The sequence below is a fragment of the Astatotilapia calliptera genome, chromosome 14 (assembly GCF_964374335.1).
Source record: "Astatotilapia calliptera chromosome 14, fAstCal68.1, whole genome shotgun sequence".
NCBI classification, from domain to species: domain Eukaryota; kingdom Metazoa; phylum Chordata; class Actinopteri; order Cichliformes; family Cichlidae; genus Astatotilapia; species Astatotilapia calliptera.
The window spans coordinates 4977347-4991704 of record NC_137435.1 but is presented as its reverse complement, the minus strand read 5'-3'; the positions used below and the strand labels follow the sequence as shown (position 1 = coordinate 4991704).

The following is a 14358-nucleotide window of genomic DNA, read 5'->3' as shown; positions in this document are numbered from 1 at the left end:
ATATAATGTGGCCTGCTTCGGACCATGTTTCTCTCCTTCTCCATACTTTTGTCTTCTGCCTCCCTGGGAGTGTTCTCATCTTGGTTAGATGTTGTCAAATTGTTTTCCTTAGCCATGAAAATAAATCTGTGATCATGCACTTTTTCAGTCTTCTGTAGTCTTTTAGACCTTTTATTCATTTTTTAAATGTCTGATTGCTGATTTGGCCACTCCTACAGTTTTTGCTCCCTCTCTCTCTATGCTGAGAGTTTTTATTTATGTTATTGTTTTGTTGTTGTTGGTTTTTTTGTTTGTTTGTTTTTTTAGCTTAATGGCAGCCTTCCTCACTTACACTGCCATCTCTTCTTCTCTCACATTTAAAAATGCAGCGAAAAGCCATAAAATACAAGTTGAACTTCAGAATATTAGGTGTGCTTGAAATAATAATAAATGGACAGGTGTCACAAATTAATTTTCAGTCAATTGTCCAATTATCTTTAAGCCTCTAAAGTTGGGGGCTCTGTATAAAAAAATGTCTTGTTCCCAGACATTTTTTTTGTAAAGCCCGCTAAGCTAAAGCTGGAAGTCTGTACTTCAGTCACATCCTGATGGTTTGGTTTAAAATCCACTGTGGTGGTGCGCAGAGGCAGACTTTTCCAGCGAAAATCTGCTGGGATCGTTTTGAGCCGTCAGAAAGTGTACTGTCTCTTTAAGAACCGGGAGGCGGGATTTATTTGGCAGGAAGTTAGCCGCTGCTAACAGGAAGTGGAATAATGAGGACGGATTGAGGCGCAGGAATTGGCGAACAGCAGCGAGTTCAAACATTGGCCCTTATTGCCGTTGCAACAGTTCCCTCTGAAACAGGTAACGTGAACGGACTGTAACTTTAGTGCGTGTGAACGTTCATCCAGGTGTTCTTCTGCACGTCGTCTCTGTTTGCGGTGGTCTGTTTCCACGTCTCGTGGGCTCCTCGCGGCTTTGTATCGGCTCAGACAGCTCAGACATGGCTCAGTGTGCTTACATTACTGAACAGCATACCAGGGACAGACAAAAACACCAAACCAGTACTTTATTGCAGCTCAGGTGAGGCTGGATGTGCTAAAATAGCCTCAGGTATGTGTGCTGTGGTACTGTTCCTCGGGTGTCATATATACGTCTTGTCTGCAGCTCTGAGACTTTTACAGAAGCTTTTGAAATGGGTTTCATCACACACCTGGCTGTAAACTCACCTGCGATTACCTTCAATAGTGTAATCAATAGTGAGGAAGGGTGAAACAGCAGAAGGGAAAAGAGGGCGGTACCCAGTCACCGCTCAATTTCTGTTACTGTGTAATCTAGGGTTTCTATTCATCCTTCTTGTTCCTGTGCTCACGGGTTAACGCAAAGAAACTCACCTTACTGAAGGTGTAGTATCTGTATAGTGGAGGTAAAGAAACGGTAGGATGCTCCTCATCCTCCTAATCTTCTTTACAGGTGGAACAAGCAGCCAGCCACCAGTGTGTGAAGAAGAGCCGAAGGCAGCTATGGTGAGTAAAAACACTGCAGACAGTGTCTTGATCTTCTGTGTAGGTTACCCAAAACTTTCAGGAGGACCAAAGTCTGTCTAGAAGGAAGTCTAATCATCTCACAGCCACCCTGGTAACGGTTTCAGGCTCGTATTTTGGAGAGTCATTTCAATTGCTGTTATTTTTAAGGCTGTTCTTGGTTCCTAACACCCTATATTTAAATTAAATTAATCCGAAAAGTATGCAAAGTTGTTGCCTTCTGTCTGTTGTTAAACTTGGACACAGGGCGTTCATATTTGCATCTCCCGCCTCCCGGAGAAGTCACTAAATGTTTCCCTTACCTTTAAACTATCGTTTATCGTTACGACAGAAACAATTCATGAGCATTTAAAAACATAAAGTTGAATAATAAAGTGGTAACATGAGACAGAAGTACAACGACGAGACAAGTGTATAAAAGTATGTTCTGCTACTACTACTGCCATCTTTATTCTCGTTGATTTCAGTTTTGCGTTCTTTGAGCGCAATCTCTCGCTCTTTCTCTCTCATAGAATATTTGTATATGGGTGTCTTATTTCTTTCTCCTCTTTAATAAAAGCAAAACAATTATTTAATTAAGCTGGGACAGCTGATGTATCTTCATTGTGCTTAGTTTAGCGCTGCACATTAAAGTATTACAGGCCAAACCGGTCTTGTCACTTCTGCTTTCCTCCTCTTTGCTTCAGTCTTCAACGGTGGATCTCAAGACAAAGGAGGAGAAGGATGCAGAGCTGGACAAGCGAATTGAAGCTCTGAGGAAGAAGAATGAAGCTCTGATGAAGAGGTACCAGGTACGGAAAGATTTTACACGCTAAATGTATCTTTAATACTACCATCTTGATGTTGATAACTGTCCTCACCGAAGAATGATGACATCCCCAGAATGTCTCAAAACACAACGATTCACTTCTACATAAAAGCAGCTTGTTTTACCACATTAGTCAAAGATTATACTGCATACTTGAGACAAAAGCCAAGACAAATTAGGACTGTGGTTAAAAGATATTTCAACAACTTCTTTTTTTTCTTTTTTTTTACAAGTTTGCTTTAATGAACTCAAGCTTGAAATACCTTAAAATCTTAAGTGGCCTTTATAAACATTCAGTGGAGCCACTCATGCTGTGTGCGCCCCCAAAAGCCCTGTTTTGAATCAGGAAACCCTGAATAACTGTTTTTGTTTGTTTGTTTCAAACCATTTCTCTTCTGAATTTATTTATTCACGGCAAGCAGCCAACACTTTCAAGTTGAATTTGAACTCGCTGCGTTTTGATCTTATTTGCTGGGATGTTGAGGCGAGCTGATGTTTCAGGATTTACTGCTACTCGTTTCTATTTTTTAAGGAATTCTTCACTTCATGAAGCTGAATGAGCAACATGGTCTCATCAATAGATTTGGGAGCTGTTTAATAAGTTAAATAGTTGTCATATGTCTTATTTCATTAGACTTGTAGCCACTGAAATATGATGAGAAACGTTTAGAAAACCAAATTTTTCTTTTCAGGTCTCAGATAAGATACAACCACAGCTTCTCTTGAGCTTCACATGTACAGACTGAGAAATTTAAAAAAAAAAAGTGTCTGAAGGATGAAACACAATATCATCAGTTCAGAGCGATTAAAATAATTTTCTTTTTAATTGGAAAATAGACACTCTTTTCCCATAAACAAACAGTTTTTGGTTTTCCCGATATTAGTGGCTGTCCTATTCCCTTTGCGCATTGCATTGTGGGAGAAAAGTGTCCATCAGCTGCACACGGATGACTACTTGACTTAATCTTCTTACTTTTGTCGTATGAACACAGAACACACCCCAGACCTGTTTGTCTTTGGTGCGTTTCTTATTAAGCATTAGTCTCACTGGGCTCCTGCATTTATTTATTTTTTAACAGGAAATAGAGGAAGATAAGAAGAAAGCAGAGCAAGAGGGCATTGCGGTGACTACACCTCGTAAGCCCCGCCCCCACGAGCCAAAGACGGAGAAAGAAAACTTCACTGTCACAGTCGACCTTTCTAAAGCAACAGGGGTGAGAAATCAAGTCGAACTGAACATCCTTTGTGTGGTGGTGCCGGTTCAGATTATGTTGTACTTCCATCACTATCATTTATTCACTTAATTTATGAAGCATTTTTAACCTACAACAACAGGGCCGACCCAAGTGCTGTGCAGTCAAACCGAGTAAGAGATAAAAGCATCTGAAACAGGATATGTGCGTGAAGCATTTCAGACAGATAAAATGGAAAATAAAGGATTTTAAAATTAATCCGTAAACTGGAAGCCAGCAAAGAGAAGCGAGCTGCTTTCGCCCGCTCGCACTAGATAAAAATCAAAACAAAGTGTACTGGTGCAGATCTGGCGTCAGAACAGAAGTGTTGTGGGCAGGTGCCAGACTCTAACTGGGCCACATATGTGGGAACTTCAGTCACCATTGCACACAGCTATTTTTCTTTTTTATTGGATTTTCTGGGATTAAAAATGATTAAATATATATTTCACTTCTTTGACACAAAGTAGTGATGGGAGACGTTTATCTGTTTTTACAAATCGTGGCAGGGATTCCTACTGATTACAAATCTGTAAAGGTAATTGTCCTCTAACACTCTTCTGCTGGCACTTTGCTTTGAAAGACCTGAAGTACTAAGCCTAGGATGGCTGGAGGGAACAGTGAAGCAGCGGGCATAAAATTAGAGCACAGCACACACTAAAAATACCCAAAGTTACCCTGTGAGAGTTCATGAGATGAGTTTTCTCTTTAACGTGTTTATCCATTCATGCAGCTCTGCTGGGCAAAAATGGGATTTTAAAAAGGCATGTTGGGTAATTGTCTTGAAACAGAGCTGAGATGATTGTACCTGCTGTACTAACATAATGTTGTTAACTGCAGATGTTTGTGCAGAATGAACTTTAGCCAGCTCATTAAAGTACCCGACCATGCTGGAGAACTATCTGTGTAATCGGTTTATCCAGCTCTTTCTGCTCGGTATGCAGATCATCTGTTTGTTAGATCTATCCTTTTCTCCTGCAGACAAACAGGATTTAAGCGTGCCTTGTGAACACAAATTGGACAAATGCCGTGGACACATTTGTCTGAAAAGGAGAAAAAACATGGATTGCATATAATGGATGGATGTAGCCATAGCGACATTGACTCTGATTTTTCTGAAGCCTGCATTTTGGCTGCCAGGATGTTGGGGGGTTTGTTGTCTGTTTGTTTTTTGCTTGTTTTTACCCCAAAGGAGGACACCTTTGGGGTAAAAACAGTGCAGTTCTAAATGATCGGCTAAGCCTGCCAAGCTGATCATGCACCAGAAAAATGCCCAATAATTAGTAACAGAGTAATAATACTTGAATTGGCCTCATGGACACATGGACAGTGAACTATCCAGAGACTAGATTTCATACCGTTCTGCAAACATGTTTGCTTTTCCTGTAAAGGCTCATTTTAACACAGGGACTCACTTTAGGGTGCAGCCTCAAGTGGTCAGTAGAGGAACTGCAGGGAACTGGGAGCAATATGGCAAACCACAACAACATCATGATTCTTTTAGAGCTGCATTCATGGCCCATTGGTTAAAATCAGGGTTTTTAACGCTCTGTTTTTTGGCACAACCAGTCTCCCCCCCCCCCCCCCCCCCTCCATTAGTCGTTTAGTTTGCCACGTTTATAATTAGTCTCCTGTGGGCTAAAGAAGCTGGTAAGCAGATCCAGGGGGGATACAGGTGTAAGAGTGGAGTGAGCGCCTGCTGAGATCCAGATTGCCTCAGAAAAGACTACCGATCACTGCCGGCACCTAGATTTCAAACTGAAAAGGTCATAAGACAAAAGAAAGGCCTGGAGAACAGCAGGGGGCTGCCTGCTCCACACGAGCGCCTGTCTGACTGGTTAAAGGGTTGATCTGGGCCCATTAGTCTGTTGGACCTTTTCTGAAGAGGCCTTTGAAAACCTGATGAACGACGATGGCCTCTTTCTGTCTCATAACTCAGCCTCTCAGAGTTCATCATGTTGTAGCTCTTTGCATAATCCATAGCGCAGATTAGTCTTTAGTTCATGTGACATTCATTAGATTGACGAGTTTGTAACTGTAAGAGTTGAGCTGTTCCATTTCCTGGGTTGAAGATGATGTGTTGTTATAATCTTCACCCTGTTAGTCCCTTTATATCCTAAAAGTAATTGCATAATAATAATATAATGTATTATATTATGAATTACCATTATTACATAATATTAATAATGTAATAATGGTGTTTGAAGGCAATGAAGGTCATTCTCCTTCTTTTCCAATGAGCTGCTGTCAAGCTATCTAATTTAAAGTGTGAATAAAATACGGCTTTATCTGACTTCTTATGAGCTCTACTGCTGATAAGTACCTTTTTAACTCAGATTTTTTTGACAAAAATCTAAATGAAAAACTTCAATTTTACACCATAAATCAACCAAACCTTTATTTTCTTTTGCCATGCGCTGTAACTCTTCTAGCACCACAAAAAATCCAAAATGTATCCAAAACAGATTTTTCCCTCACTTATAATTTATTGGTAGCCAAATATAACTAATATGATCTATAAGTTGTTATTGATCCACATTATAACAGGCTAAAATGGACACTTAGGTGTTTTGATTAGTCAAAGAATCAGGAATAAGGATGGTGTTTTTAAACTACCACATATGTCATGTTGAGCCTCCTCCAGCAGCTGACTGAAATTGTAACTAAGGTGCTGTTAAAATCACTCCGTTCACAGTGAAAGTCTGTGTGTGTGCTGCTTACAGGAGAAGAGAGTTGTGAACGAATGGAGACCGGGAACTCCTCGCGGCCGGAAGACATCAGAGGAGAGCGACAGCCACAGAGGGCAGAGTGATGGCCGCAGCCCCCCCAGGAGGACCGGGTCTGGGCGAATGAGTCGGGGAGGTCAGAGAGGAGGAGGAGGTGGTGGAGGAGGTGGTGGTGGAGGAGGAGGAGGAGGAGGAGGTGGTGGTGGTGGTGGAGGACAAGTAGGACAAGGAGTAGGAGGTGGGGGCGGAGGTCGCCAAGACAGGAGAGACTGGGAACCGAGAACACCCAGAGATGGAGAGCCTGGTGAGGCAGGAGGCCATGGACGCAGAGGAGGAAGGAGAGGAGGAGGAAGAGGAGGAGGAGGAAGAGGAGGAGGGGGAGGAGGAGGAGGAGAAGGGACACCAGGAGGAATAGACAGGAAATCCAAGGTGGGTGAGGATGAACTGTTTGAGGGAGGTTTTCACACAGGATGCAGCTGCATGATGCACGATGCAAGACACTGAAGATAATACATTTAGAGTGTGACTGTGTGGTATACATGGTAGTGCGATTACTTGAAGTCATGTATCAATGAAGTCTCATGGGGCTTAGCTTAATTTATTAACTGTTAAAGTCCATTCAGAGGTATGAGAATATGTCACATTTGTTGTCATATATTAAAAAATTCATATTAAAGTGAAATAATAAACGAAAGATGACTATCTATAATCTATAAATGATCTATAAACCGAGCTAATCCATATCCAGTTGTGTGTCTTGTTTAAATTCGAGTGCACGACCTGTGAATGTTCAAAGCTGCTTCTGTTCTTGTGCTTTTAAGCACCGAATGTTGACTTTCAGTTTAAAACAGGAGCTGGGATGATTTCAGTGTGTAGAAAAAACATGATACAAAGAATTTACATGTGTATGTAACATCTACAAAAGTATTGCTGTAGCCACGGCACGTGCTCTAACTTTGGTCCCAGCCATTTTAATCTTTTAACACAGAAGTACTAAAACTGGGATTTTTGGGAAAATACTGCAGAAAATTTTTTATTTTGGCTCAAAAATCTGCTGCAGTTACCTCCTGGTGGAGGACTTTGTAACATGGACGATGCAGTCATTTTCCAGTATTGTTAAAACGGTTGTAACACTAACATCCTGTTCAATAATAACTCGAATGTCACAAACTTCCTGACAGGAATGGGAGGAGAAGAGACGACAGAACATTGAGAAGATGAATGAAGAAATGGAGAGGATAGCAGAGTATGAGAGAGGACAGCGGGTATGGAAGTCACTGGGGGTTTTTTTGGGTTTTTTTCAGCTGCCATGTGTCGTAGCGGGTTTGATTTCCAGAAATGGATTTTACAGACAAGGCTCTGAAAGACCAACATTATAATAAAACTTTTCTAACCACTTATTTTTATTGGAGTTTAATTTGCTTAATATAGCAGAGATGTGTGTAAATGCATAAATTGTTGTCCGGTGAGACAGCACAGATGGATTGTTATGACTGTACACACACCAGATGTGTTTTTTTTAATCCTCTTAAATTACTATAACATAAATTTCCCGTAAGATCAAGTGTTATGAAGCTAACCGTCTCTGCTTTGGTCTCACATTTAAATCGTGTGGTTCTTCTGTGCAGTATTTTTGTTTGTTTTGCTTTTTTAAAATCATTTAAAATCAGCGAGGAACTAGCCTGAGCTGAACAGAGTCGTTCCGTTTCACAGCAGGATGGAGACAAACCGACCCGTAACTTCCTGGATGACCCGAGACGTTCAGGTCCAGCCCCGGACACGGACCGCAAGGAGGGCAGCCGGAGACATGTACGAAACTGGGGGGGACTGGACTTTGACAATGTGAAGACAGGGTCTGAGCTGGAAAAAGAGTGGACCGTGAGTACTTCTTTAAAAATGGGTTTCGGGTGGTTCTGTTTATGAGCATTACCTTTGTCTTTATTTAAACTCCTGTGGCTGAATTATTTACTCTGACTTCTCTGCAGAGCCGGAGACCTGGTCCCAAAGGCTCTATGGATATGACGATGTCTATGACCGGCCGGGAAAGAGCAGAGTACCTGCGCTGGAAGAAGGAGCGTGAGCAGATAGATGAGGAGAGATTAGCACGCCATCGTAATGCCACAGGCCAGTGGAGACGAGAGTGGGACGCACAGAAGACGGACAACATGTAAGAGTCTTTCTTTTAAAAGTAAACTAAGATCCCGTAATTCAAACTGCAGAACAAAAAGATGCCAGGAAGTCTTAAGGCAGCCTCTGCACATCAATTCATCCATCGAGTCACTTTGATAGAGCATTGAGGGGGGCCTCCTTCTCCCCAGCCACCTCCTCGAGCTTATCGGAGGCCTCTGCAGAGCTCTTAGATGAAACTGTGGCAAAGAAATGGATCAAAAACCGTTCAGAGTCTGAGAGTCGGCACAGTATTGAAGTGGAAGATGCTAACAATCTCAAGAAGAGGTGACCAGAAACCTGACAGTGACTTTGATGGAGCTTCAGAAGTCATCTGCAGAGTTTAGAGACTGAGCCAGAGGGACGATCATCTCAGTAGGACTCCAGCAGAGCAGCTGGACAACCTGCTTGGACTTTATCAGATGGAATTGAAAGGAGATGCTTCTCAGTGGCAGGGGCGCAGTTCAAGGGAGAATAAATGCAGCAAAGTAGGATAGAGTGTAGTGAGCCACAGCATTCATGAGGCTTCAGGACCGGTCTGTGACTGTCTTTGGTTGGTCCCGCAAAAGTCCAGACTTAGAAACCCTCATTGAATATCTGTGTTGTGTAGTAGTAGTCTGTAGTGTCTGAAATAGTGCCGCTTATGTTGGGTTTACTAAAGCTCTGCTACAGAACTTTAGTGACTTTACAAAGATGGAGGGGGAGGAAGAGGTGAGCACGATGGAAGGCGTCTGCTGGGATAAAGATGGCGACAGACTGACGTGGCAGAGAGGGCGCTAACGTTTGATGTGTGTGTAACCCTGTGGCTGTTTTCACAGGTTCAAAGAGGACCCATATGCGGCCACTGAGGGTATCCCATCGGAGGGCGGCAGGAGAGGCAAGTACACACAGACGCACGCACACCCATCGCATGCTGTTGCACAACACAGCAGCTGACCCTCGATCCACCTCCATGCCACGGCTTCGCTCGTCTGACACGATGTCTCTCTGCTGTGTTGATGTATACACGTCAAACACCCCACTCTGTATGAGAGGCAACACAGTCGCCCTCCTGAGTAATTAAGCTCGTTATGTAAATGCTCGCCGTGTTTCCCCAGAGTCCAGATTAAGCTTGGAGTTAAGCCGCGGTCGTTCTGTTTGGAGGAGTCCGGATTTCCTTTATTGTGCTAACTGACTTTGACCAACCCGACCGAAGCTCCTGCATGTTTATTTTATTTTTCAAAGGACTGAAGACTTTATTTGACTAGGCAGAGATTTTAATGGTCTTTACTTAGTAGCAAGATAAACGATGTTTACAGAGTTGCAGTGAGTGTTTATGTCAAAACCTTATTTCACAGATAATGTTTTTGGTGTGTGTGTGGCAGACGTAGTGTAACGTGTTTGTGTGTCCTCTCTGCAGCGCGGGGGCATAACTCTCGTACAGAGCCTCGGGGCAGAGCCTCAGGTTAGACCACAGCATGGGCCTGAGTCTGAGTGTGTCTGTGTGAAGCAGCTGCACCCAAAACCAGCCTCACCCCTAACTCACATGCCCGACTCACCCTCATGATGGCGCAGCCCTTAATGGTGTTATTATGACAATCAGCTTAGTCCACTATTGATACCAGCGTTTAATTCCACTTCTTTTTAGCTCATGTTAAGACCCGGGGCCTGTAGCATTCATCTTTTTCTTATCAGGCTTCACTCCTTAAGACGAGGAAGAGCTGACTGTAGTTACAGCTGCAGTATGCAGGGTCCAGTTATGTGAACAGGTCGTTGAATACAGGCATTCCTGCAGAAAGGTCGAGGCTTAGGTGCCCTGTTTAAAGATTATAGGACTGTTATAGTTGTATGTCATCGTTCAATGAACGTTTAGAAGCAATACAGTTGGATCTTAAGGATCTTTCTGTTATTGATTCACCAAGGAAAGATTATTATTATTTTAAACTAAAGTCTCTCATACTGCCTGAAATGGAAAAGCACAGGATCCCCTTTGGGAATGTTATTTTTCCAGAGAACTGATTGGTCAGTACAGTAGTTACCGTGTCCCACCTCCTTAACCTGGAGTTAAACCTGAAGTAAACATGCTTCATGTTACAGGCCCCAGAAAGTCCAAACCAAAGGCAAACTGTCTTCATTCAAGGCACTGAAATTAGGAAACTTGTGTATAACTGTGAGAATTAAGCAACAGTAGCAAATCATGTTTTTAATTTTAAATGCAGGTTAATCTTGAGTCTTTGGAAATATCCAAATACTCTGAATCTGTCTCAATTAAACCTTCAGAGACCCTGATGTAAATTCTGACTGCTCTCATCTCTAAAATCACAGACGTTGTGACAGCTCGGAGAGGTTTGCCTTTGTGTGAGCAGCTCTAATCTTTCTGTGGCTGGAAACGCTTCAGATGCTGCCGCCTGCACACACAGCGACCTCAGGATGTCCACCAGTGTTTGTGGATGGTCCTCAGTTTTTGAGCCTTGGCTTTGGCTGCGTTCATGTCTTCACTGTGATTTATCCTTCAGTCCTCTTCAGTCTTGTCGCCTACATCCTTTGTCTCCTCACTGATCCCTTCTTTTCGTTTGTACTTGTATCTGTCTCTTTCTGACCTTTTAATGACATCCTCTCCTCTCTCCCTGTTGAGCTCTTATCCTCCTCCCTCGTCTGAGCTTTTGGTCTCTGACCTTCTCCTCGTGTCCTCTGCTCTTCTTCCCTCTCTGACTCTTTTTTTTTTTTTTTTTTCAAATTTCCACATTTCTTTTTTCTATTGAGGTCATTCCATAAAAAAATCAGCCACATCTTAAAAATAGGGAACATGTGACCACCCCAAAAATCAGCCTTTTTTCTTCTTTCCTTTGTCTTTTAATATGCAACACATTAAAAAATTTGCCTTTAAATTGACTTTGAACATCAGCATGTGTTAATGTGCCGCTGGCCAAAAAACAAGTTAAAGCATGTGGAAAGTCTCTTTTTTTGATACTTGGTTGATCTTCTAACTGTGATTCTTTGTGTCAAACCCGAGTCATCAGATTGGTCCCATGATGCTGATGCTGAAAGTTGGTCATAAAAAATGTTATAAAACAAACATTTTGGCTTCAGTTTGTGACACTGAAAACTCGATGTGGATTTCTCCTGAGACAAAATACTGGAAAAATTAATTTTTTCCTCCTTCATGTCTCCATTAGCTGCTCACCTAATCAACACCTTTCTTTCACCCTCTGTACAACATCTCTTTTTTCTTTCGCTCAAATTTCCAGTTGTAACTCTAAAGGAGTCCAAACGAGGTGGCTTTAAAATTTGGATGTTCTCAGTTTTACTCGTAGTATTTCCTCATCCCTCTTCTCGTCTTTATCTTAAAAATCTTTTCGTTCTCTCTTGATGCCATCAATAATAATCATAATACACATCTGGCGTCGTCCCAGAGCTCAGACGCACTCTGCAGCTGACCCAGCGGGACAGCTGCTGTCACGCAAGTTATGACGTTAACTCGCAGACCGCAGCGGAGGCGGAAGAATCGGTGGAGGCAGTTTTTATTGAAATGTTTTATTTTTAACATTATTAGATGGACTTTTACATGCCTGGATACTTTCCAACAGACAGCCAGTGGCATAAAGACATGTTAATGACACAACGTGTGCCCCCTCTCCGTTTTGAATTTTTATTTCTTACTTTAAAAAAAACACTCCTGTGCCTCACTTTTGAGCAGTGATGATGAACCATCCATCACCTGCTTTCTGCTTTTTTAGATTAAACATCACAGCAGTTCATAGTTTGATGTATACTCACCATCGATGTCTCCTTAGATGACAGTAAGCGACCTCCGAAAGCGCCGACATTTGGCGACTTCCTGTCCCAGGGCAGGACCCAGGGGCCGAGGGGCGACCGGAGCAGAGGGAGGGGCCGAGGACAGAAGCAGAGCTACAGGTAAAACTTTTCTCACCATCAGCTGACAGATCCATTTACTTGACTTTTTAATGTAATTCTTCATCACAAAGCTGTTCTGCAGTGAAGAAACTGAAGTCTGAAACACTAAAATGACTTTTAAACTAGTTGTAATGTTCCTCATTTTCCTTTATAATAAACATTTTAACAGCTCTTGTTGAGAATTGCGATGGTTTTCGGTGTATTTCTCACGCTAATGCGATGTCCACTGAACCTTTTATTCTGAAACTTTTCACAGCATGCATGACAACCGCTGGGAGGGAGAGAAGGAAGAGGAGGAGAAGGAGAAGGAGAAGGAGGAGAAAGAGGAGAAGGAAAAGGAGGACAAGACGAAGAAGGAAGAGAAGAGTAAAAAGAAAGATAAGGAAGAAGAGAAATCTAAACCTCCCACAGTACAGAAGGTAACGGGTGCATCTGGACTTCTATGAATAATAAAGTATCTGTCATGCTGAGCTTTACTTCAGAGAAATGGATCCTTTTTCTTTTTGTGAGGTGTGAATTTTTTTTAGTTTCTGAAATGGGACACGAGAGCCGGTTCCTTAAATGCTCCTGCCACTCCAATCAAACATCCAAATTAAAGCATTTGTTGCAGGATTTTAAATAAATAAATCGCTAACTCTTTCTTTGTTTCCATCTTTCCTTAGGTGGAGGAGAAGAATGGAGGAGGAGAGGATGATGATGAATGGGAGGATGCCAGTGACGATGGGGAATATGAGGAGGTGAGCGACTCGGAGCAAGACTCCAAAGGCGACGAGAAGAAGGACATCGGAAAGGAGAAGCAAGCAAAGAGCAAAGAGTCCTCCCCAAAAACTCCCAAACCTCGTTCTCGTCAGGCATCAGCAGGAAGCCCCAAAGATCAGCGGACTCCCAGGCCAAAGGTCCACATCCCGCCCCCAGCGGCCGCTCAGGAGTCCCCCGAGGGAGGCAAACCCCTCAGCCCCTTCTCCCCACTGGACGGCCACAAGCCAGTGTCAGACTGGGGAGAGGAGATGGAGTTGCTGTCACCCAGGAGCAGCATGGGAGGCGAGAGCCCGCCGAAACCCTCCAGCGTTGATTCCAGCCCCCCACAGAAGAAGGAAGAGGAGGAGGAGCAGCAGGAGGAAGAGATCAAGAGCCAAGCTGGCAGCTCTAGTGAAGCTGCCGAGTCACAGAGCGAGGAGCATGCAGGTAGAATAGTTACCCCACACTGAGACCATAACAGGGAATTATTGTAGCAATTTTCTGAAGCTGCTGCACATGTGCTATACCAGTGTTAACATCAAATAATATCCCAGGTGGCTTAAACTCAATAAATCTGATAAATAACGAGGATTTATCAGCTAATGATGCAATAACATTTTTTTGAAAACCATTTGTTAAAGTTAGCATTTGTGCAGGGCTATAAAGAGAAGAATCATTGATGCAATTTTACGTGTGTTAATGAGAAATCGCAGAGGAGCAATGTAGGATGAAGAGCTGTTAGCGGAGGAGAGAAACAGCACTCCAACAATCCTGAATGTAAAGCTTACGGAGCGTTTTGCATGTCCAGAAGGAGGCCCGGGACATGCTGGAGAGATCACATCTCTCGGCTGGTTTAGGAACTACTCCCTCTTCCTGGCCAGGAAGAGGGAGACAGCCTCTGGTTGACTATATAAGCGGCAGAAAATGAAGCATTTTTACTGTGTTCACAGAAGAGCCGTTGAGACACTTCAGTTAATGCAAATATTAACTTAGCGCGCTTAAACTGGGGGCTTGTAAAGCTTCAAATGCTGCAGAAGCGATTGACAACGTGTCTTTATTTCTTTGCTTCGGGCACCTTTTATGTTGTTCTGAAGGCTGAACTTTTACTTTTGTGTCAAGTTGGTGAACATTTCTCCCAGTAAGTCGGCAGAAGTGTCTCAACATAGGACTTTGTGCCCATTTAAGCTCTCTGTTCTCCTACAGGAAGCCCTGCAGCATGTCTCCCTCCTGCACAGGGAGGATGCTGCTGCACCTGTGACCCGTAGTGCTCA

The 14358-nt window shown here is 42.9% G+C and overlaps 1 protein-coding gene across 5 annotated transcripts in view; it reads left to right on the top strand.

Moving 5' to 3' along the window:
- Positions 1-685: 685 nt before the first annotated feature.
- ccdc9 (coiled-coil domain containing 9) overlaps positions 686-14358 on the top strand; it is a 34668-nt gene continuing 20995 nt past the window's right edge. For 2 of the 5 annotated variants that reach the window (XM_080288571.1, XM_026192295.2), the window contains exons 1-13: positions 687-843; positions 1453-1505; positions 2210-2314; positions 3411-3545; positions 6287-6718; positions 7471-7554; positions 8003-8167; positions 8275-8456; positions 9274-9332; positions 9855-9899; positions 12229-12349; positions 12606-12768; positions 13012-13534. In XM_080288571.1, the coding sequence (XP_080144697.1) occupies positions 1503-1505; positions 2210-2314; positions 3411-3545; positions 6287-6718; positions 7471-7554; positions 8003-8167; positions 8275-8456; positions 9274-9332; positions 9855-9899; positions 12229-12349; positions 12606-12768; positions 13012-13534 (2017 nt within the window). In that variant the 5' untranslated portion in view covers positions 687-843; positions 1453-1502. Of the gene's footprint in view, positions 844-881; positions 1063-1452; positions 1506-2209; positions 2315-3410; positions 3546-6286; positions 6719-7470; positions 7555-8002; positions 8168-8274; positions 8457-9273; positions 9333-9854; positions 9900-12228; positions 12350-12605; positions 12769-13011; positions 13535-14358 lie in introns of those variants that run through there. The other 3 variants (XM_080288572.1, XM_026192296.2, XM_080288573.1) reach the window with 3 other exon arrangements.